Source organism: the organism of the source record quoted next, unplaced genomic scaffold (assembly GCF_019419815.1).
Source record: "Pyrus x bretschneideri cultivar Hongxiangsu unplaced genomic scaffold, Pyrus_bretschneideri_v1 Contig19, whole genome shotgun sequence".
Lineage (NCBI taxonomy): Eukaryota > Viridiplantae > Streptophyta > Magnoliopsida > Rosales > Rosaceae > Pyrus > Pyrus x bretschneideri.
The window spans coordinates 2,967,690-2,988,359 of record NW_025999490.1 but is presented as its reverse complement, the minus strand read 5'-3'; the positions used below and the strand labels follow the sequence as shown (position 1 = coordinate 2,988,359).

Here is a 20,670-nt window from a genome sequence, read left to right as displayed (position 1 = left end):
CGAATACAATTCTACAAAGAAACCCTTTAATCCAACAGTGATCATATGGTGTTTCATATTTGGATGATTTTTGGTATATATAATCTTAAGATCTTTGGGTGAAGAGACCTAAAAGATAAACAGTTCGAATCGTTTCGAAATAAGTGCGATAAAAATGTGTGTCAGAGCTTTTGTAGTAAAAATAGTGTTACGGATATATATCCTACCCAATGGGATAAGTAGATAAGTACGAAATCCCAGCCATTAAGAACTAAAATGTGGACCATGAAATGATAAGGTTCTCTCACTAGAGATCAATTTAGTTGAGTGACAAAGAAGCCACGCTTAAAAGGGTACGTACAATATGCAAGTTGAACTGGCCGTGATCATGCATATTGTACGTACTAAATATTGATCAGTTTGCTGCTGTTCGGTCCCCGATAGCGTCCTGATCAATTATTAATTAACTAGTTAATGGGATGCGATGGCCAATCACTTTAAGTGGTGAGGAACATATTCTACACCATTTTCACTACAAGATGCTAGTAGCTTCCAACAACTCTACAACTCTTCATTCCATGCATTCATGCATACATACATATCTATTCATGGAACTAATCATTTAGTTTTGGGATATAGCAATCCTCTAAGTACAACTCTATCCCCCTACCTGGTTAGTTGACTGCACGATAAAGCTAATGTGATCAATGAGGGGGATTCAATGAAGTTGACAAGCAATATTGAGAAGAGAAGAGTGGAACACAGAATTTCAAGTGCAGAACTAAATGTTCTTAATTATTTGAATTACAAGTTACTAAAATAAAGATTACACGTTTGAAATTGAAAAAGAAGTTTACTTTCAAGATATGTGGTAAGAAAAAAAATAATATAATGGAGGATATATGATTATAAGATGGAAAGATAACAAGTTAATTAGGTTGAAAGAGGAGAAATTACTATGGTTTGACCTTTCGTCTCGTTTACTTAGATTTTTGCGTGATGATGACTACTACTTCGGTATTCTTAGTTAGTACACCAAAAAGTAACTAAATTGGGGATGAGTTTGGGAGGGGTATCATGAACCTTTGATAGGGAGTGATATCTGACCCAAATTTGGAAAGACATGCTCTATGAATTAAGAAAGCTAGGGTTATGACCCTATGAATTAGGATCTCGCTTTTATTCTCCAAACTAAAGCAAAAAGCTAGCTATTCTTTTCTTTAGAGTGCCTAAGACTATCTCCGACTCAAGGGTGCGAAAGTCCAAAATTTTGTAACGTACTTTTAACTATTTATCTATACGTATAAGGTTAATCAGTTTTTTCCTCTACAGATAAAAGACCTATAGTTCCAATCCCCGAAATACACCTATTGAAGAAAAAATGGACTTAAAATTCGATTTTTTTTCCATCTCTAAGTTGAAGATGGTTTTTTGTTTGAAGTGCATAAAGAAAGGAACTTGATCCGTTCCGTTGGCATCTTAAACTAATTAATTCATTTAATAATTTATGGACAACTTACGATATTACAACTCCATGCAATGCAAACAAAACCAGAAATTATTCCTTTCATAAGTTCCAAACGTTTAGGTATTTGATCTAATCAATCTACATTGGTGTTCTAGTCATCATGCATGCATGCACCATTTTCAAGAATGCAATCATATCCACAATGAAGACTTAGATTCTCTTTAAATGTAGATGACGATGATGGCTAGCTGCTGATTATGATTTGGACGATCCACACACAGCAACTTCAACGGAGGGGTGATCATTAAATAAATATAATCTCAACTGTATATTAAGACTTGAATTATCTTGTTTAATGATTAAAACTTACAGTCTGACAACATAATGTTAAGTAATATAAAAAAGCATACATTGAGCATTTTATGAAAATAAATTACAATTTATATTAAATAGTTTTACTTCTAATTACACCGATATATTTTGTGATAAAACCTCAAACCTATTTGATTACACATGTAGTTGAGGAATAAGTAAACTGATAATCCATCTCTGTAAAATCTTGACATGATGGAGCGGGTTATTTACATGGGCCCTAATTACTGAACTTATTTAATTCTTCGGTACGTGGCATTCACGTGCTAGGGCTAAAATTAAATAATTGATGTGGAACTTAACTATTGTGCCTACCTGTACGTCTACAAAATCTTAACACATAAAATGTGTAAATTGTAAGACAAATACTCTTCGCAACAGAACAATTTGTTTGTATAAACATCATAATTAACCAACATTCAGCACTATTAGTTAATTAGCACATTAATTAGGCACCTAATCAGGAGTAATGCTGGAAGGTTCAACAACACCACTTTTTCAAGGAGATGACCCTTCCTTTTAACATGTGCATTTTGGACCACCTTAATTTGCCCACCATTTTGGCCATTGCCCATGGCCTCCCAACCATCACGGGAATACCTACTTCTTTTTCTTTTTTTGCTTTCTTTTTATTCATTTCATTTATTTATTCAACTCTAAGTGCTTCATGGTCCATGAAGAGTGCATGTGTGGTACCAAAAAGTTCAAACTTGTTATGTGATATGGTCACATGACACTTTTAATTTCTTCATTTAGCATGCATAAACCACCTAAAGGTAATGCATTATTAATTTAACTAATGCTTCTATTTTGTTACAATAGAAGAAAACCGAATCCTTAACCTAGCTAAATTTGCTAGAGCTTACTCTAATATATAATTTTATTTGTGATATGGTCACATGGCACTTTTAGCTTCTTCATTTGGCATGCATAAACCACCCATAAGTATTGCATCATTAGTTTAACCATTGTTTCTATTTTATTACAATAAAAGAAAACTGAACCCTTAATCTAGTTGAATTCTAACTTATTTTCCTACTCTCACCGTCTGAATTAACCCTAACCCTAGAGCTTACTCTAATATATAGAATTACTTGGGTGTTAGGATTGTCTTCCTTAACTTTATCACACGTCACATGCTGTTTTAAAATTTTTGGCACAATCCGCCTAAATAATTGATCAGGAGGTTCAATGAGGAAAGAAGCATACATACAAACCCGCAGTCCTTTTCAATAAGGCTTTCCCAAGAAAAAAGGATGTCCAATGAGGAGAGAGAGTCCTATAATTGCAGATGAAAATTGCTCGACATAGTCCCTAACAATGGAAAAGGATCCTCGCCGGATCCATTTTTTGAGGATCCTGGGAATTCTGTGATCGTGACGGTTCATCATACATCGTGCGGTCAGAAATAATTTTAAAATTTAAAATTAAATATAAATAGTACCTAATGAAAACTAACTGCACAATGTACGATAAATGATCACGATCATAGAATTCCCAAGAAAATGTTCCGGCGAGGATCCTTTTCCACTAACAATGGAAGAGTGGTAGGGTTTCTGCCTAATCATGCTCAAACACGCACGCGGTGCACGTGCCTTAACGTTGACATTGCCCTTCCAACCCTCTGCAAGGTTTGGCAAACACACCAGGTGGGCTTTCATGCCTACTAATCACATCAGCATTAACCCAAATGACACGGATTATACTTCTTGTGTATTTGTCTAATTATCGCTTAATTGTTTGCTTAAGCTGGTGATTAAAGGTCATCTTTAGAGAAGTAATGACGTACACAACTCTTAGAAAATGAGAAATGATTTTCTAATAAAACATTCCAATCTTTCATATTCCATTCTATAGTTATTCTGTCATAGCAAATTCAACCTCTTCCTAACATTTTGATGAACTTAATTTTCTCAACTTTTTGAGGGTATGATCCACCATTCATCATAATGCAGTGACTATTATTATCACCACTTACACCACCATTGTCACCACCACTTTACCATGACCATTTCCTCCATCCACACTGCCACTACTATTATTGCCATGAGCATCATCGTCATTCCTACTATGACCACCACCGACACTACCATCACCATGATTGCCACCTTTGCCACCATCATCACCACCCTATTACCCCCACCATCCTTACTCCTCCACCACCCAAACATCACCGCGCCACCACAATCACCACCTCTGCTGTTATCACAGTCACCAAAACCACCAATTTTGATGTCATCTTCTTTGCCAAAAATCATTATGTGACACTTCCACCTCCATCTTTCCCACCACCACAACTTCAATAAATGAAAACTAATTTTTTTTAAAAAAAAATCCACAAAATTCTAAAATAATTTAGTTTAAAGTCTCTAAATTATGCATAATTCTATCATTTAACTCTTTTATCTTCCCCCAAAGTTCATCATTAAAAGTTTATGGAGTTGTATGGAGTTTATAATAATCAATAAAAATATACTAAATCCATGAATGCTTATCACCTCAAAAATTCAGAAAAAATATCTATAATTCCTAAAACACTACACCCCTAGCTTTGGAAAAGAGATGAGGGCTAATTAGAGGAATAATTTATCATGCTTTCCAGGATAAAAACAAAGCCAATATCCCATATGCCACATCGGGAATCAAATGTCATGCAATAAGATTTCATGGAGCCAGCAAATCTGCGTTGCATGATTGGAAGTTTCCAGATGGGAAATTACCATTCCAGATTAACCGATCCTGACCATCCATTTTTATTTAGTTAATGGATTAAGCCTTAATCATCTGTATGAACGTGCAGACCACAAACATAAAACAATTAGTCGGTAAAACCCTGTAGTGGTGAAAAAGGTCGGGCCATGCAACTACAAACGGGTCAAAACGATACACCAAAGGTAGTGTACATGGCACCAATCCATTTCACGCTTTTATGGTTCTGATTGAGCTTCGTATACAAACAATCTCACTCTTAGCCTGCCTCTTACTTTTGTATATGAAGGGAGCTGAATAATCATTATCTAGTTAAAAAGCAAAATTGAGTTTTTCTTTGTTGGATTGTGTAACCACCTCTCTAAAAAAAATTCTTATTGGTCCACGCAGCAACTATTAATTGAGCTAAACCAGAATCAGCATTTCCGAGAAAAAACTTACGTGAGATTGTTCCCTTTTAGTAGTAGTGTAAAGTGACTGCATATCATCAAATTCAAACACATGTTATTTTTTAACTAGATTTTTTTTCTGCAACTTTGTATTGTCACGTGACGGGAACAGTCTCATAAGAGTTTCTCTCATTTCTAATAGTTTGAAATGAAAAAAGGCACCAATGTCACAACATGCTGAAAACCCAAATGAAATCTGTCCTAGCCGAGCAACTACTCTTGGAGCATATCTTCACATGCATCAATGATGGATTTCCCACCACCCCCACTTTTACTCAACAAGAACCACCATTACCATCTTCTCTGCTTCTCACTCACTCCAGAACATATCTGCAGCTCCAACAGCATTACACAAATTAAGCTGCTCGTCTGCCACTTCACCTGTCTCATCACAACGTGTTGGTTTCGTGTTCGTCTCTCTCTTCCATCCGTACATTTCTTGTTCAAACAAGATGTATAGTTTTCTTCTCTCTTTTTCCCTACTCCCTTTTCCATCCGAAATCAGCACGAGCCACCTGCCAGCACACAGCTTAATCTTCCAGCATATTCTTTTTAAAGCAGATCGGTCACAAGTGTGAAAGTCGACACTAAACTACCCGAAAAGCAACAGGGGAAGCCGCAGCTATTATTAATACCCTTTTCTCACAAGACTTTAACCAACCTGAAAAATCTAGTTAGCAAAAACCGCGTTACTCGAACACAGAAGAAAATGACATTTTCGTGCGCGAAAAACTTCTTCCGGAGGTTCTGTATTGATGAATACCAAATGGACACTGTTGCTCAGAGCAGCTTCTTCTCTACTGATCTTCTGCCTTCCCTTGGTGCCAGAATCAACCAATCTACTAAGCTCCGGAAATACATTATATCGCCGTATAATCCTCGTTATAGGTGATGATCATCCTTCATATTGCCACACTATATACTTCTCCAATTCTAATACTAAGCAAGATGCTTATTTTTCAGGACGTGGGAGATGGTACTTGTTCTTCTAGTCATCTACTCTGCGTGGATTTGCCCGTTCGAGTTTGCATTTCTCCCTTACGAGCAGGATGCTCTTTTCATCGTTGACAACATTGTCAACGGCTTCTTTGGCATTGACATCATTCTCACTTTCTTTGTTGCCTATCTCGACAGCCGTTCTTACCTTCTTGTTGACAATCCAAAGCAAATCGCAAGGAGGTGCGTAAAGGGCTTCATTCTGGTTCGAAACAACTAACATATATTACATGTTTTAATTTCTCTGCAAGAAATAACCCTTTTTTTCTTTCATACAATACAACCAAACAGGTACTTATCAACCTGGTTTCTTTTCGACGTGTGTTCCACTGCACCATTTCAGTCTATCAGCCTCCTCTTCACAAATCACGGCAGCGAACTTGGGTTTAAGGTACTCAACATGCTCCGCCTCTGGCGCCTCAGACGAGTCAGCTACCTCTTTGCAAGGTTCCATCTTCCCTTGCGTTTGTTTTTTCTCCGAACTTTCCAATTGACATAAAACTACCGATCGTTTTCTGCTTTCCTTCAAAATACACAAAACACTTAACAAACCGTTTTCTGCTTTCCTTCAGACTTGAGAAGGACATCCGATTCAACTACTTCTGGATTCGCTGCACGAAGCTCATTTTTGTAAGCCCCGAAAAACCCCATAAGTGCATCACAATTCTCGTCATTTTTCTCTTCACCATTTTAAACTCGGTGGCATCAAAACTTGTCCTCTGTCAAATTTCAGGTAACGCTTTTTGCAGTGCACTGCGCGGGATGCATCAACTATCTGATAGCAGACCGGTATCCTGACCCGAAAAGAACCTGGATCGGTGCAGTGTATCCGGATTTCAAACAAGACAGTCTCTGGAACAGATACGTTACTTCAATATACTGGTCCATCACAACACTAACAACAACTGGCTATGGAGATTTGCATGCTGAGAACCCTAGAGAGATGCTGTTTGATATTTTCTACATGCTCTTCAACTTGGGACTGAATTCTTACCTCATAGGAAACATGACAAATCTTGTAGTTCATTGGACCAGCAGAACCAGAATCTTTGTAAGTTTTAGTCCTCCTCCTTCCAGCTCTTAGTTTTTAGTATTGCAAATAAATAAATCAGCAGCTTCTGGGGTAGGTTCTACTTCTGAAATGACTAGAACAAACCCCCAGTCACAATCAAAGTTTTAGAAAAAGGTCCCATGGCCATATATTACTTGCAAAAGACATGGAAAGGTTTCCTTTGTATGCTCTCTTGCTACCCCACATTTGAAAGTGTTTCTTCAAACCCTAACCCAACTCACAAAAAATATGTGCTACGAGAGGTTATATGTCCCCAACCCCCATGGGACAAATACACAGATCTAGTTTTTATATAATACTCAAACTGAAGAAAAAATCTTGAGTGTTATCGGTGATATACACTCATGTAAGTGTCTCAGCTGACTCTATTCCTTCGAGAGGGACATAGTTCCTATCCCACTCATCGGTTTATCTTATTATTGATCGACATAACTCACTGAAATCTTTCCACCGTGGTTGGGTAGGACCCGGACAGCTAGTGGATCAACCGTGAGTTGTTCAACCGAGGAACATGAGACACCGGCGATAAGACAAAATCTCTCTGCGTGGACACAAAACCCTAATAGTTTTTACCCATAATATACCACAGATTAATTGTTGTTTTCTTTGGTGTTTGATAGAGGGACACAGTGAGAGCTGCAACAGAATTTGCAGCAAGAAATGACTTGCCCCCAAGGATTCAGGACCAAATGCTCTCACATATATGCCTCAAGTTCAAGACAGAAGGACTGAAGCAGCAAGAGACCTTAAATGGTCTCCCAAAAGCCCTTCGTTCTAGCATTGCCCGACATCTCTTCTTCCCCGTCATTCAAAAAATCTACCTCTTTCAAGGAGTTTCTCATGAATTCCTCTTTCAATTGGTAAAATCATCACATTAACTTGTTATCGTTCACACCACACCGAGTAACGTTATTCAGATACTAAGCACATTGCTAACACTCTCACTAATAGAAGTGGGTCTCAGTGATAGGGCACACCTCTATTAGGTAGTTTGTCGACAGTGTGTGTTAGAGTTGTGTGTCGAAATAGCATTATTGTTGCTCACAAGATGCTAAAACTGTGTTCTCTTCTTAAGGTTTCAGAAATAGATGCAGAGTATTTTCCGCCCAAGGAAGACGTAATTCTGCAAAACGAGGCTCCGACCGATCTATACATACTGGTTTCCGGTGCGGCGGTGAGCTGGCTTAACTCTTACCGCTTGCATAATCTCCTAACGTTCTTAAAAATGCTTTCCAAACTGAGGTTCATTTTGGAAAAATTTATGGTTGCAGGATCTGGTGTCCAATATTGATGGGCAAGATCAAGTAAGTCACACATGCACATGTATACAGTCCCTTTCAAAAAGGGGATCCCGTTTTGCGGGATGTGAGAGTCCGGTTGACCCGAAATACATACTCGGTCAATTGGCTCTGACATCCCGCAAAGGGCAAACCTGGTCCTGATTATAAACATTTCAATACCGTGTGAGATTGGAGAACATATAGGACGAAATATCCGACTTCACACTCTTAAACAGGTTATAGGAAAGGCTACTGCGGGGGATACTTTGGGGGAAATCGGAGTATTATGTCATAGGCCGCAGCCTTTCACCGCTCGGACAACCGAACTTTCCCAAATATTACGACTCCGCAGAAGTTCACTCATGACCACTATACAAGCAAACAAGGATGACGAGCAGATTCTCATGAACAACATTTTCCTGGTACCGAAACAAAATTGTTTACGGAAAAATGTACATGCGGTCATGCACACCACCCTTCTCTTCCAAAGACTGATTTTCTGTATTCTACTTTACAGAAACTGAAGGAACAAGAAGGGTTGGGCTGTGAATATCCACATACCGAAGGATGCTGTTCTTGCGCGGGGTGCAAAGATAATTCGCATCAAGAACCATCAATGCAGGAAGCAAGGAATGATTTGTTTACAGGTTCAGAGACAATAGAAAAGAGCGAAATAGGCAAAGCTGATATTTCAACTAGATGTGCAATGGATGTCAGCATGATGGCTGAGGATGGCCAGACGGCTCTTCACACTGCTGTTTGCCAGGGAGATTTGGAAATGGTCAAAATTTTGGTCGAAGGAGGAGCAAATGTAAACAAACCAGATGCCAGAGGATGGACACCGAAAGATCTGGCACAACAGCAAGGAAACAAGTGCATAACTAACCTCTTACGAAGATATGAGAATAGGAGAATAGCCGAACATAGAATAGAGTTTATTGAACTGGAAACATCTGAAATCACCAGGAATTGTAAAGGAAATTCCAAAAGACACGAAGGTGCCCAATTTTCCCACTCTCACCGGAAAGAAGTACCAATGAAGTGCTACCCGAGCAATTCTAGCCCAGATAGAGAAGGGATGAGATCAATCAACAGTAGAGTAACTATCCACATGCATTTTCAGAATGGAACTGTGTCGGAAAGGCAACTTGCGAAGTTAATAATCCTACCTGATTCGATCGAAGAGCTGCTCAGAGTTGCCAGTAAGCTTTCTTTTTCTCACCTCACAACACACGTTTAGACAAACCTGAATTATAAGTTCTCATAAATTAGATAATATTCGACAAAGGTAAGACAAAATTGAATGTCAAAAACATACCTTGAGCAGGATCAGCATACACTTTTCACGGCATAGCTTTGTCTTCACACTTTTTGACATTGCAGGTGAGAAGTTTGGAGGACACAAACCTACAAAAGTTGTAAACGCAGAGAATGCAGAAATAGATGACATAAGTGTTGTTCGAGATGGTGATCACCTGTTTCTTCTCCATAACGACTGAAATACTATGAATTTTGATGTGACTTGATCTCATTAAAATACAACTATGTAGATGCAAAGATAGCTTGTAACTTTTAGGCAAGTATAATAAGAGAGTAACATGTAACTAAAACCAGTAATACTACTGGAAAAGTGCAAGAGTCAATTACAGAATATGGCTCTTAATACTTTCGATGGGTAAAACCCCGTCAGGTAATTAATCAAAATTCTAAAATAGCAAGAACTACATATTAAAATCTTCTCATTATCTGGTTTACCCCTAGTACAGGGACGTCCAGGTCTTGTATCTTTATCACGAAGAAGAATCCCCGATGAATTGCACGAGAAAATAAACAAACTAAGCCGCCTCTAAAACTTCAACCAGGGTTTTGACTGTTTTCTGGAATCAGATGTACTCTCTAAATATGTATGAAACACCAGGGAGTCTCAAGAAAGCATCCATGTTTGCGCCTGCTACCATATAATTTGTCCATACATACTGTCCTTCCTTTGAATTGATGCTTTAATGCAACAAAGTTTTATCCCATCTTGGCAGTGCCTTCAATTGGAATAGGATGAGCTTCTGTGTTAAAAACAAACTTATCCAATGGAATAACAGAACTATCTCCAAACAGCAAGTACAAGTACTTCAGAGTCTCGCCCAAAAAGAACGTCTCCATCTTGTCTCTTTTATGAGGAGGAACTGAAGTCACATCATCCAAAGAACTGTATCCACCAGTATCAACCCTGGTATATTTCTCAAATGCTTCAAAAATCTGCCAACCCCATTCACGATATCTGCAATGTGCAAGTACGTAAGTGAAAGTGCTCCAGAAGGGGTTATGACTTATCCCCTACGCATGTGTTCTTCATGGGGATTTGAAATGGATTGATACATAAGAAAGAAAGTAAAAGCATACTTTGGATCTTCTGTGATGCGGTACAAGAAAAACAATGATTCCACTGTTTCAGGACGCAAGAGATTATGACGATCAGCAGGCTTGATGATTATGTCATTCATATATTCAGAACTCTTGTTACCACCATCAAGACCACCTTCAGAAAATTCCTGCTTTGATAAGAGTTGTCAAGTCCACCGGTACAATATAGACAATATAAAGTTGAAAAAAAACCAAAAAACATGATAATAAGTTCATGGATCTCTTCCCAAACAACTCAAAACCGATCCAAAACTAACCTTTGTATGGAAATAAGCAATTTCTGGAGCAAGACCAGTAGAGGTTACTGAATACATTTCAAAGCATGTTTTAGCCAGATCTTCTGCAAGTTTCAAATTTTCTAGGTCCTCAAAGTTAAGCATATTATTTTTCATCGCTTCTTCCTTGGTAAGGCCTTTCGTGGCCCCAAGTGCAAGAGTGCCAGGCAAGAAACATACCTGCAAAAGGCAGTACAAAATGTCACATTAAGACCCATTTTCAAAAGAGCAAGGATGCCGATCATCATTCTAGTGACAGGTAAGTGCTTTTCCAGGTACCACAAAAAGCTAAACATACATGAATGTTGTGGTTGTGCAAAATACTTACAACTGGAAAGAATATAAAGCTAAATATTAACAATCAATTTTACATTAAATAAGTTAGAAGGTTTCACATAGCAGGATGAGGAAAGAGGTTGCCATCACAATTTTCAGTGGACTGTTTCCTGATAATAATGGTAATTGCTTTCTCTCACATAATCCCAACCCGAATCCTTAAACAACAACAGCAACAACAAAGCCTTGTCCCACTATGTGGGGTCGGCTGTATGAATTGCTTTCTCTCATCAAGCTAGACATCAAAACTTTGATTAAGTAAATTCAATGCCACCTACACGTCACTGTCCTATGTGGGGCAACATGATGTCCAACTAGTCAACCTTTTCCTTCTCTGACTTGAAAAAACTTATAAGCTATCTAAATGCCAAAGATTTTGTGAAGTATAACATACCAGGTGGTCCATTTTGGAACTAAAAGAACTATCAGCTCCGAAGGGCAATTCCCCTACAAAAACCAATCCATTGGGGATTGATTTCTGAACAAGACGGTGTCTGACACCCTTCATTGCTTCCTCGTACATATCACGGAGATACGTAAAATTACTTTCCCGATTTTTCTGAAGCCAAATTTTCAGTAGGTATTCATAGTAGCTGTCACCACGAGATCCCAGTCTTATATTTTCTCCAGCAAATTCACCAGTGCTAGGGCTACAGATAGTATAGACAACATTAACAAAAAAATAGATATTAAACTAATAAACAAGGAGAAAATCAAGACGAAACATGGGAGACGCCAACTCCCAAACAAATTTTGCTAAAAAATAGAAACTTAAAGAAAACACACACTCTCAACTCACAAGAACAAATAAATACATTTGTTTGTGAGGAAAACGAATAATAATTCAAAATATCCACCAAAAGTTGTATCCATGAGACCTAGGGCACTACTAGAATCAGTAATCTTTCAGCACCCTCCTCGATAAGAATACTCATATTATAAGTGTTTAAACACATGGACCACCATTGTCCAAAAAAGGAAGACGAAGGGATAACTTTTACTGCTTAAGTTATTACATATATAGGCTACACGGAATCAACCAGGTGAGAAATTCTCATAAAAGAACAAAGAAGTACACTCTTACATATGTTTCATTCTTCATTAAGCAATAGGGGGGCCTTTTCATATTCCCAGCTCTACATTTTAATTTCTAAGACCCAACTATATAAATGTTTCAATCAACCTACATATCATACCATAATATAATGCATGCAATAAATAATCATCATCGAAGAAAAATACAAAATTACAAATCATTTTCTGCAGCGCTAATGACACAGAAAGGCACTCCTCAGTACAAGGACAATGTCAACACGATGCTAGACTTATGAACAAGAATTAAGAAATTGAAAAGAATAATGATGTAAGTATTAGTATAATATTTCAGACTCATACCTTATAAATATGGGTATCAGTCCTTCCACCTTAGGTAGAGTCTTTATGTGTTCCAAGACCTTCATAGATTCCACAGTGTACTTTGGATCACCAGAAACTGAACTTAGATAATTGAACTCAAGCTGCAAAGTAGAGACTTCTGAAGTACTACTAAGACCATCAGGAGCTGGATGCGCTGAAGGATCTCGAAGAACAATATCACCAAAAGGAATAGCAGTTGGACTGGAAGTAAAGCCAGTTAGTAGACGATCAGCCAAGTTCTTAGCAGTTTCTAGATAAACAACTGGCTTAGGTCCTTTATGTGTAGGGTCCATCCCATTTTCCACAGAACTCAGATGATATGCACTTAAAAGACCACCCAAAACACGTATTGTAGTTTCAAATAAATTGACTTGTCCTGTCTGATTAATCTTATTTGAAAGGTGTGTTTCAATCCATAATCCAGCTTCAGAAACAACTTCGTCAGCACCCATTATCATCGCAGTGTCAAGAGCATCCACAATAGTTGCACCTAGACCACCTAACCCATCAACCCCCTGTTTGCTCACGGGCATCAACTCATCATAACCCATTGCATACTTTTTATATCCCGACCACGCATGAATAAACGCCTTCTTGACATTCTGTTGCCTAGCTATCCATTTCGGGTCAGAATTTAACTTCTTATGATCAAGACCAATGTTGCCACGACTACCTTTCTCGTCAGGCGGTAACTGAGGAGGAAGCCTCGGTGGTTTTCTGAAAATATTTCCAAACCTAATGCTGCCACTCTTAATGTGCTCCGTACCATTCTTACTACTTTTCACTAATCCATCAGTGGTGGAACTTGTATGTGTAAGCATAAGATACGCTACACCGAATATCATTAGTAAAAGTAGAAACTTTCCTGTACTACAACTCATGCAGTGATTCTTTACGTTACTGGTCTGTAAAGTTTGAGTTATCACCTGGGAAACAAGAAATAGAAACTTAATTGGTTTTACAGGATATTTAGAAAGCAAAAGAATTTACACCAGCCATATGAAAAATTGAGAAGATTATGATTCAATTGTGATTGTATTCATAAATTTAGCTGTTAAATTCGTTGAAAATCGAAACTTGAAAACAGAGGAGCATCATACAATATTAATCCAGAATGCAAGAAAATTAAAATTTCAGCCCGATGAACAGACAATAAATTGAATCGATTTACAGAAGTAATCGCAATCGGAATCATGAATCGAAGTCAACGAACGGGAGAAAATGGAAGAGATCTGAGGAATGGAAGACCTTGAAGAAGGAGCGATGGCGGAACTTAGCGTTGTCGTAGTGGACATCTCTCTTGGAGTAAGGTAGAGACTTGGACGACATGCTCGATCCGATCGTCGTCGTCGCCGCCGCCGCCTTAGGGTTCCGTTCTCAGTCCTCAGCTCCGCCTCTAATCGGAGGCTGAGAGGGACCGCGCGGCGAATTGGATTGAAACCCCGCCGGAATCTGGTTTCGCGAGAAAATGAGGGAAAATGTTGGATTTTGGTTTTTGGAATCGTGAGAATTGGGCGCGCGGAATTGGATTCGCGGGAATGTTAGAATGGCGATTAGCGATCGTTCAGGAGTGAAAGCTCCTCCTTTCTCCAGTTTTTGAGAGAGAGAGAGAGAGAGAGAGAGTTATTGTTGACCGTTGGATGAACACGTCACGACGAGGACACGTCATGACGGGCAATTTCCATTGGACGTGTTCGGAACGTTGCGAGAGTTGACTCAGAAGTCCACCAAAAATGAAAATAAATAATAATTCTTGACTATAAAACTAGATTCCAACAAATATAAAAATAAAAATAGCAAATAAATTTAAATAATAGTTCTTGGCAATATCAGTTGGTCAGCCAATTTGACAGCAATGAGATTATTTGATTCGGTCGAAGTCGGCTCTCTGTAGTAGGGCGGGTCACGCTATCGAAAAGCTTTCCCTACCAAACAGTAGCACTCTCCGTCTTCGGGCAAGTAATCCCACTGATGAGGTTTCTAGTTGTTCTTGAACTCTGTATAACCACAACGGAGCTCAAATTCCTTGATCATCGGCTCAGAATGTTGTTTGTCGTCAAAACAACCAATGAATTAAAACAAAAAAAATTCTCTTCTTAATATCTATTTATACTATCATTTATATCATTAGAGATATAATCTACATTTATTAGTGAGCGCTACCTCTATTACATAGATGATATAAATAGATGGAAATTGTAGTATTGTTTTTAAAACAAATGAATTTCTGAACAAAACTGCGTGGTGGTGGTGGGCCATTTATATTAATGAGATTGTACAAATGATGATATAAATAGATAATAAGTATAGCATTACTCGTTTCTAAATAGTACCCCAAACAAAATATGACAAACGTAAAATAAATAGCTAAATGTAGCGTTACTTATTTCTAATTAGCACCCCAAGCAAAACAAAACAAACGTAAATGTTTAAAATGTCACTTATCTACGTTAATTTAAGCATCCCACTAATCCCTTTATTTCTTAAACACACAGGTGTTTAGGTCTTGGCTATATATAATGTAAGCTTTCTTGGGATTAACACGTTTCTCAAATTCCAAATTTCATTTCTTCATCATAAATTCACCAAGAACCCATCTCTTCTCAACTCTCTCAAGTCTCTCATGGGTTTCAGTAACAGTCAAATCACCTTCTACTGCATGATCTGCACCTTCCTCTTCCTCCTCCGCACCCCCTCCTCTTCCGCCCTCATCTCCTCCTCCTCATCCACCTCCGCATCACCAAAACCCCACGAAATCCAACCCCAAACCCCAACAGCCGCCATACCCACGGCCGCCGCAGTGTTCTACATCAAGAACACGCCGCCGTTTGAAATGGACAAACAAGAACCGATCAAGAAGAACAGAAAGATGAGGCACAAGAGGAACATGAATAAGAAGAGAAAGAAGACGACGACCAAGAAAGACTTCAAAACGGCGCCGTTCTCGGTGATGCTGCCCAAGGGTTTCGTCCCGCCCTCCGGTTCGTCGCCTTGCCACAATGCGTACCCCAACTCCGTCGCTTTCTTCTGCGACCTCGCTCCCACTGCTGCAAAACCCTAAACCACCGCTGTTTCAGTTTGTTCCCGCGCACGTGCATGCGTGCCACGCGACGATGAAAACAAATGACGAAGAAGATCGATGGACTGGATGAGTACTTTTTCTGTTGGTTTTCTACTTTCTTTATGATTTTCTTGGTGAATTCTGTTTCGGATCTGTCACCCGCCTTTTTGCTTGAAGCGCTAGGGTTCGTAAAATAAGGTGGCCCATGGGAACATCAATTGTAAAACACTTTATTGTTAGCCTATATCAGTATATAGGTATATATGAATTACATCTTCTCTCTGTGTTTTATGTTATTTCATATTTTTTTTATGAAAATGTTACGCTATTCATTAATTGAAGAATAATTCGCACAAGATGATAGGATTTCGCGTAAAATGCAAGGGCTTCCAATCCGAGGACTAGGGAAAAAATGGTATGGATATGATAAGAAAACGCGTCTTTTTTTCACCTTAGTTTCTTAATGTATGAAATTTGATTAATGAATTAATTAGTAATATACTGCGCATGTTGAGGCATAATGTTGCTGAAATGTCTGTAGCTTTTGACAAACACACACACATGTATACAGATTTGGGCATGTTTGATTCGTCCTAGATCATACAGAAAGTCAATGGTGGGTGAGTGTGAGAATTTAAGCCGCCGGAAAATAGGAAGAGGGCATGTGAATATATATGCATCGTATGAATCCCATGAGAGATCGATGGGAGGGCACACCGCACGCACTTTGTTTTGTTTGGGTTGTCGAAGTTTCGTAGCGTATACTCTCCAACTCCATGCATGGACGGGGCTCTCTTTCTTTGATGTCAATCTGCGTGCAAATCTATACATCCCTTATACAATGTATGTGTGTGTGTATATATATATATATTATACATTAGCTCTAGCCTTCACATTTTGGTAGCGAAAATTCTATGGCATTCGGAGTATGAAATATTTTGAAATTTTGAAACCGTTAAATTTTGATTTTGCGCTTGATTTAAAAATTATGTAAATTAGAAACTTTGACTTAAGAATTACATGTAAGTAGAACACGTTGGCCCTCTAGTGATTCATTTCACGTGTTTTAGTAAACATTAAGGAAGACGAGAAAGGAAATGCTTCAAATACCAATGTTTAATAAGCCCATGGATTTGAAGAAATATAATAATTTAAGTTGTTATTCTATGTAGGTAAACCTATAAACAATTTAACGAGACAATGACATAAAGCCGGGAACTGTTTGGGCAACCTTTATATTACTTGAATAGTTTTACTTTCTCATTTAAGGGCCCATTTAGTAATGGGTGGTCACTCAGTACTACAGTTGTGGATGACGAATTCGATACCGAATTAGGTTATCTATTGTGTTGCTTAACCGAATTCCCTCTCCTCCTAATGCAAAAATATCGATGTACTAAAAAAAAACAACACATGAGTAGCTTCAGCCTTTAGATATGGCCTATGTGGCATATCTCGCCCATTTTAAGGGCCTAGTGCATCCAATTAAGCATTGGGTCCAAACTTCATTATACACTAGCTCGAAGAAGAAACTATGGCCCAGACCAACAAGGCCCATCCGATCACACACCCAAGCCCCATGCTCAAAGACAGAGATTCAGCTTCAATAGTGAATTACCAACGGTCCCAAACCAACCAAAAGAGAAGGGAAGAGTGTCTCGGACTCTCTATGTCCTGCAACGACAAAATGTCAGTGAGAACTTCCATCAAACACCTGGAGTGCCACCGCTCCGCAATCCTCAAAACTCTCACTCGCTCTCTCTCATGGTCGCTCTCCACCCCGCCGCAGTCGCCAAAGCCGCCGCCTTCAAAGCTAGACCAGCAAGATCCCTACTCGCTCCTCAAGCAAGACCCAATCGAAATCTGCTCTTCTCTGTGGGTCAAGGCCTTCTCTTCCCCGCCCACCATCGCCTTCCCCAACCTCACCGGCTTCCTCTCCAAATTCGACCTCTGGGTATTGGCCTACCAGCGTTCCTGCGCCCACGTGACCGGCACGTTCCCGCCCCGCAGCGCTATCCACTCTCACGTCCTCCATGACCTCCTTTCCCTCCGAAACTCCGTCGTTCGGGGGAGTTTCTCCTGGAACAAGAAGACCCAGCAGTATATCCGAAGCCCCAATGACAAACCCAGCAAAGAGATGGTATCCAAGCGTAAGCTCCAGGCTATGCTCGAGTCTGACGAGCCCTGCTTCCAAGACCGGGTCGTTCAGGAGGTCCTTTTGATGATACTGGAGCCTGTTTTCGAGGCCCGGTTTTCGCCAAAGTCCCACGCTTTTCGACCCGGAAGGAATGCCCACACGGTTATTCGGACCATCCGGAGCAACTTCGCCGGGTACTTGTGGTTTCTGAAAGGAGATATCAGTGAGATTTTTGACAATGTGGATAGGAATTGTGTAATGGGTTGCTTAGAGCAAGCCGTGAGAGACAGGAAAATACTGGGTTTGATCCAATCGGCTGTCCGAGCACCAAATCGAAAACAGAGTGATGGTGATGGCGAATGGCCGAAGAACAAAAAGAAGAAGAAAGCGGCGAAGAAGAAGAAGAAGATTTTGAACGACAAGGAGCCAAAGCCGGACCCGTATTGGTTGAGGACGTTCTTCAACTTTGCACCTGAAGAAGCTGCTAAGGTACCTTCTTATGGACATTGTGGAATTTTGAGTCCTTTACTTGCTAATGTTTGTCTTAATGAATTGGATCAAGTTATGGAGGGTAAGATAGTTGAGTTTTTTAAGCCATCTAGTCTCGATTGTATATGGAAAAACTCGATAAATGATGGTTGTCATAACCCGTCTTGGCCGGAGTTTGTTCCTTCTAGTGGGAGTGAGAAAACTAGAAAAATGGATTATATTCGATACGGGGGTCATTTCTTGATTGGTATTCGAGGGCCTAGAGAGGATGCGGTGGATATTCGTAAGCAAATAATTGAGTTCTGTGGGAGAAGATTCGGGATAAGGTTGGATAACTCCAAGGTGGAGATTGAACACATAACTAGGGGAATTCAGTTCTTAGACCATATAATTTCCCGAAGGGTTATACACCCCACGCTTAGGTACACGGCCTCTGGAGGCAATGTTGTGAGCCAAAAAGGGGTGGGGACTCTCCTTTCGGTTACTGCTAGCTTACAACAATGTATTCGCCAATTCAGGCGGCTTGAGTTTGTTAAGGGCGATAAAGATCCTGAGCCACTGCCCTGCACTCCAATGCTTTACTCTGGTCAAGCTCATACAAATTCCCAGATGAATAAGTTGTTAGAGACCATGGCTGATTGGTACAAGTATGCTGATAATCGCAAGAAAGTTGTTGGGTTTTGTGCCTATGTTATTCGTAGTTCTTTGGCTAAACTGTACGCTGCAAGATATAGACTAAAATCACGAGCCAAGGTGTATGGAATAGCTTCACGTGATCTCAGTCGTCCACTGAGGGAGAGCAGCAACAATTCTGCACCCGAATATTCTGATCTACTGAGGGTGGGACTTGTTGATGCAATCGAAGGTGTTCGGTTCTCACACATGTCCCTGATTCCATCTTGTGATTACTCTCCATTTCCTAGAAATTGGGTCCCGGATCATGAGCGGCTCTTACGTGACTACATCAGACTTGAAAACCCAAAATTCTTTTGTGCCTTGCATAGATCAATTAAACGAGATGGTTTAATTTTGCCTCAAGATGAGATATCTGAAATTCTGTGGGATTTCAAAACCGTTGGGGTTCGGAACTATAAGCTAAGGGAAGAAAGAGAAACAAGAAAAGATTGCGTGGAAGTGCCTGGCTCATGATGAATTCTATCAGAGAATGGCAAATGGAACTTCATCAAGAGTTGAATGGGATAGTGCACCTGCTTGCAATGCTAATAGCGTCCATTTCATGAAAGGATGTCAACTTTCCAATATATTGCTTCTTTGTGAGTCTAGCTGCTTGTAATTGTTGCTGGACTGAAGGACTCTGCACGCCTGTATATTTGAGTGATTGAAGTTCAGCGCAAATGAGAAGTTAGAAGTGACGGATTTGGGACAATTATTAGGGCCAAGTTTCCTCCTATGATTTTCCCTCAAGAATGTTTGCTAAGCGAACACTTCATTGCTCACCGTCATCCTGTTCATCTTTGTCTTTAAATGCCAAAGCCGGGAATGTTGCGGTCAGGCTAGTGGGAACTTTAAAGGTAAGCTTGTCTGAAGAGAGATCATCGAAGTAGATTTCACATACGGAAATCCAGACGAATACTTCCTTACTGGCAACACCAATGAGCTTCGTGATCCTACCTTTCTCAACCAGCATTGTCAGCTCATCATCGTAAGAGACGGTCTTGCCAATGCTCTTAAACTTGTGCGTTGTCTTCTTCTGTTTCAGCCACACGAAGCCTGATGGCTGGTGGTGGCCCATCTCCTCGATGTCTGCCCTGATGAAGCCTTTGGGAAGAGACAGTTCCTTCAGAAGCTCATGGAACTTCTGCTTGCACAGAGCTTCACCGTGGTAAGTCTCTGCATTGCTTCGATGAGTTTTGATTAATGCCAGCCAGTCCACAAGAGAACCCCGAAATGGGAGAAAACCCCCCTTCGAAAACATGTTTGAGAATGGAATTGTTCGGGAAGGATCAAGAGCTGGTGGTGGGAGGAAATGGAATGCAGGATTTGGATTTATAATGTATGCAAAGCTCTGGCTGCAAGTTGCTTGCTACTGAAGTAACAGAAACCTAACTTGGCTAGATTTCCAGGGTTTAGGGTTAAAGAATCCTAAAAGCTGTACCAAACGGGCCTTGAATCTGGCTAGATTTTCAGCTTCCTAATACACTCTAATTGTACATTAATGCTTTGATTAATGTCGTCTTTTAGCATGAATTAGC

At 39.7% G+C, this 20,670-nt stretch overlaps 5 protein-coding genes across 5 annotated transcripts; 3 read left to right on the top strand and 2 right to left on the bottom strand.

The window, feature by feature from the left end:
- The first annotated feature begins 5,142 nt into the window (after positions 1 to 5,142).
- On the top strand, positions 5,143 to 10,281 carry LOC125476318 (potassium channel KAT1-like). The gene is made up of 11 exons (XM_048582194.1): positions 5,143 to 5,865; positions 5,941 to 6,156; positions 6,265 to 6,420; positions 6,546 to 6,603; positions 6,707 to 7,024; positions 7,666 to 7,905; positions 8,121 to 8,219; positions 8,317 to 8,349; positions 8,562 to 8,747; positions 8,843 to 9,527; positions 9,709 to 10,281. Exons 1-11 carry the CDS (start codon positions 5,687 to 5,689, stop codon positions 9,822 to 9,824), a joined length of 2,286 nt encoding a protein of 761 aa, XP_048438151.1. The 5' UTR covers positions 5,143 to 5,686; the 3' UTR covers positions 9,825 to 10,281.
- On the bottom strand, positions 9,907 to 14,160 carry LOC125476319 (mannosyl-oligosaccharide 1,2-alpha-mannosidase MNS3-like). Its single transcript, XM_048582195.1, has 6 exons — positions 14,019 to 14,160; positions 12,750 to 13,696; positions 11,749 to 12,004; positions 11,001 to 11,198; positions 10,723 to 10,871; positions 9,907 to 10,600 (listed from the first exon to the last, which is right to left on the bottom strand). The coding sequence occupies exons 1-6, from the start codon at positions 14,097 to 14,099 to the stop codon at positions 10,342 to 10,344; spliced, it is 1,890 nt and encodes a 629-aa protein (XP_048438152.1). The 5' UTR covers positions 14,100 to 14,160; the 3' UTR covers positions 9,907 to 10,341.
- A 1,233-nt stretch (positions 14,161 to 15,393) lies between these two features.
- On the top strand, positions 15,394 to 15,831 carry LOC125476450. Its single transcript, XM_048582625.1, has one exon. It carries the CDS (start codon positions 15,394 to 15,396, stop codon positions 15,829 to 15,831), a length of 438 nt encoding a protein of 145 aa, XP_048438582.1.
- Positions 15,832 to 17,466: 1,635 nt separating this feature from the next.
- On the top strand, positions 17,467 to 20,665 carry LOC125476317 (nuclear intron maturase 1, mitochondrial). Its single transcript, XM_048582193.1, has one exon. It carries the CDS (start codon positions 17,501 to 17,503, stop codon positions 19,604 to 19,606), a length of 2,106 nt encoding a protein of 701 aa, XP_048438150.1. The 5' UTR covers positions 17,467 to 17,500; the 3' UTR covers positions 19,607 to 20,665.
- Positions 19,641 to 20,393, bottom strand: LOC125476449. Its single transcript, XM_048582624.1, has 2 exons — positions 19,916 to 20,393; positions 19,641 to 19,780 (listed from the first exon to the last, which is right to left on the bottom strand). The coding sequence occupies exons 1-2, from the start codon at positions 20,391 to 20,393 to the stop codon at positions 19,641 to 19,643; spliced, it is 618 nt and encodes a 205-aa protein (XP_048438581.1).
- Positions 20,666 to 20,670: the final 5 nt, after the last annotated feature.

Coding starts and splice junctions, on each gene's coding strand:
- LOC125476318 (XM_048582194.1), top strand. CDS start 5,687: ATGACATTTTCGTGCGCGAAAAACTTCTTCCGGAGGTTCTGTATTGAT. Junction 5,866..5,940: donor CCGTATAATCCTCGTTATAG/GTGATGATCATC, acceptor CTTATTTTTCAG/GACGTGGGAGATGGTACTTG. Junction 6,421..6,545: donor GTCAGCTACCTCTTTGCAAG/GTTCCATCTTCC, acceptor GCTTTCCTTCAG/ACTTGAGAAGGACATCCGAT.
- LOC125476319 (XM_048582195.1), bottom strand. CDS start 14,099: ATGTCGTCCAAGTCTCTACCTTACTCCAAGAGAGATGTCCACTACGAC. Junction 13,697..14,018: donor GCCATCGCTCCTTCTTCAAG/GTCTTCCATTCC, acceptor CTTGTTTCCCAG/GTGATAACTCAAACTTTACA. Junction 12,005..12,749: donor CTGATACCCATATTTATAAG/GTATGAGTCTGA, acceptor TACTATCTGTAG/CCCTAGCACTGGTGAATTTG.
- LOC125476450 (XM_048582625.1), top strand. CDS start 15,394: ATGGGTTTCAGTAACAGTCAAATCACCTTCTACTGCATGATCTGCACC.
- LOC125476317 (XM_048582193.1), top strand. CDS start 17,501: ATGTCCTGCAACGACAAAATGTCAGTGAGAACTTCCATCAAACACCTG.
- LOC125476449 (XM_048582624.1), bottom strand. CDS start 20,393: ATGTTTTCGAAGGGGGGTTTTCTCCCATTTCGGGGTTCTCTTGTGGAC. Junction 19,781..19,915: donor CAAAGATGAACAGGATGACG/GTGAGCAATGAA, acceptor TCAAATATACAG/GCGTGCAGAGTCCTTCAGTC.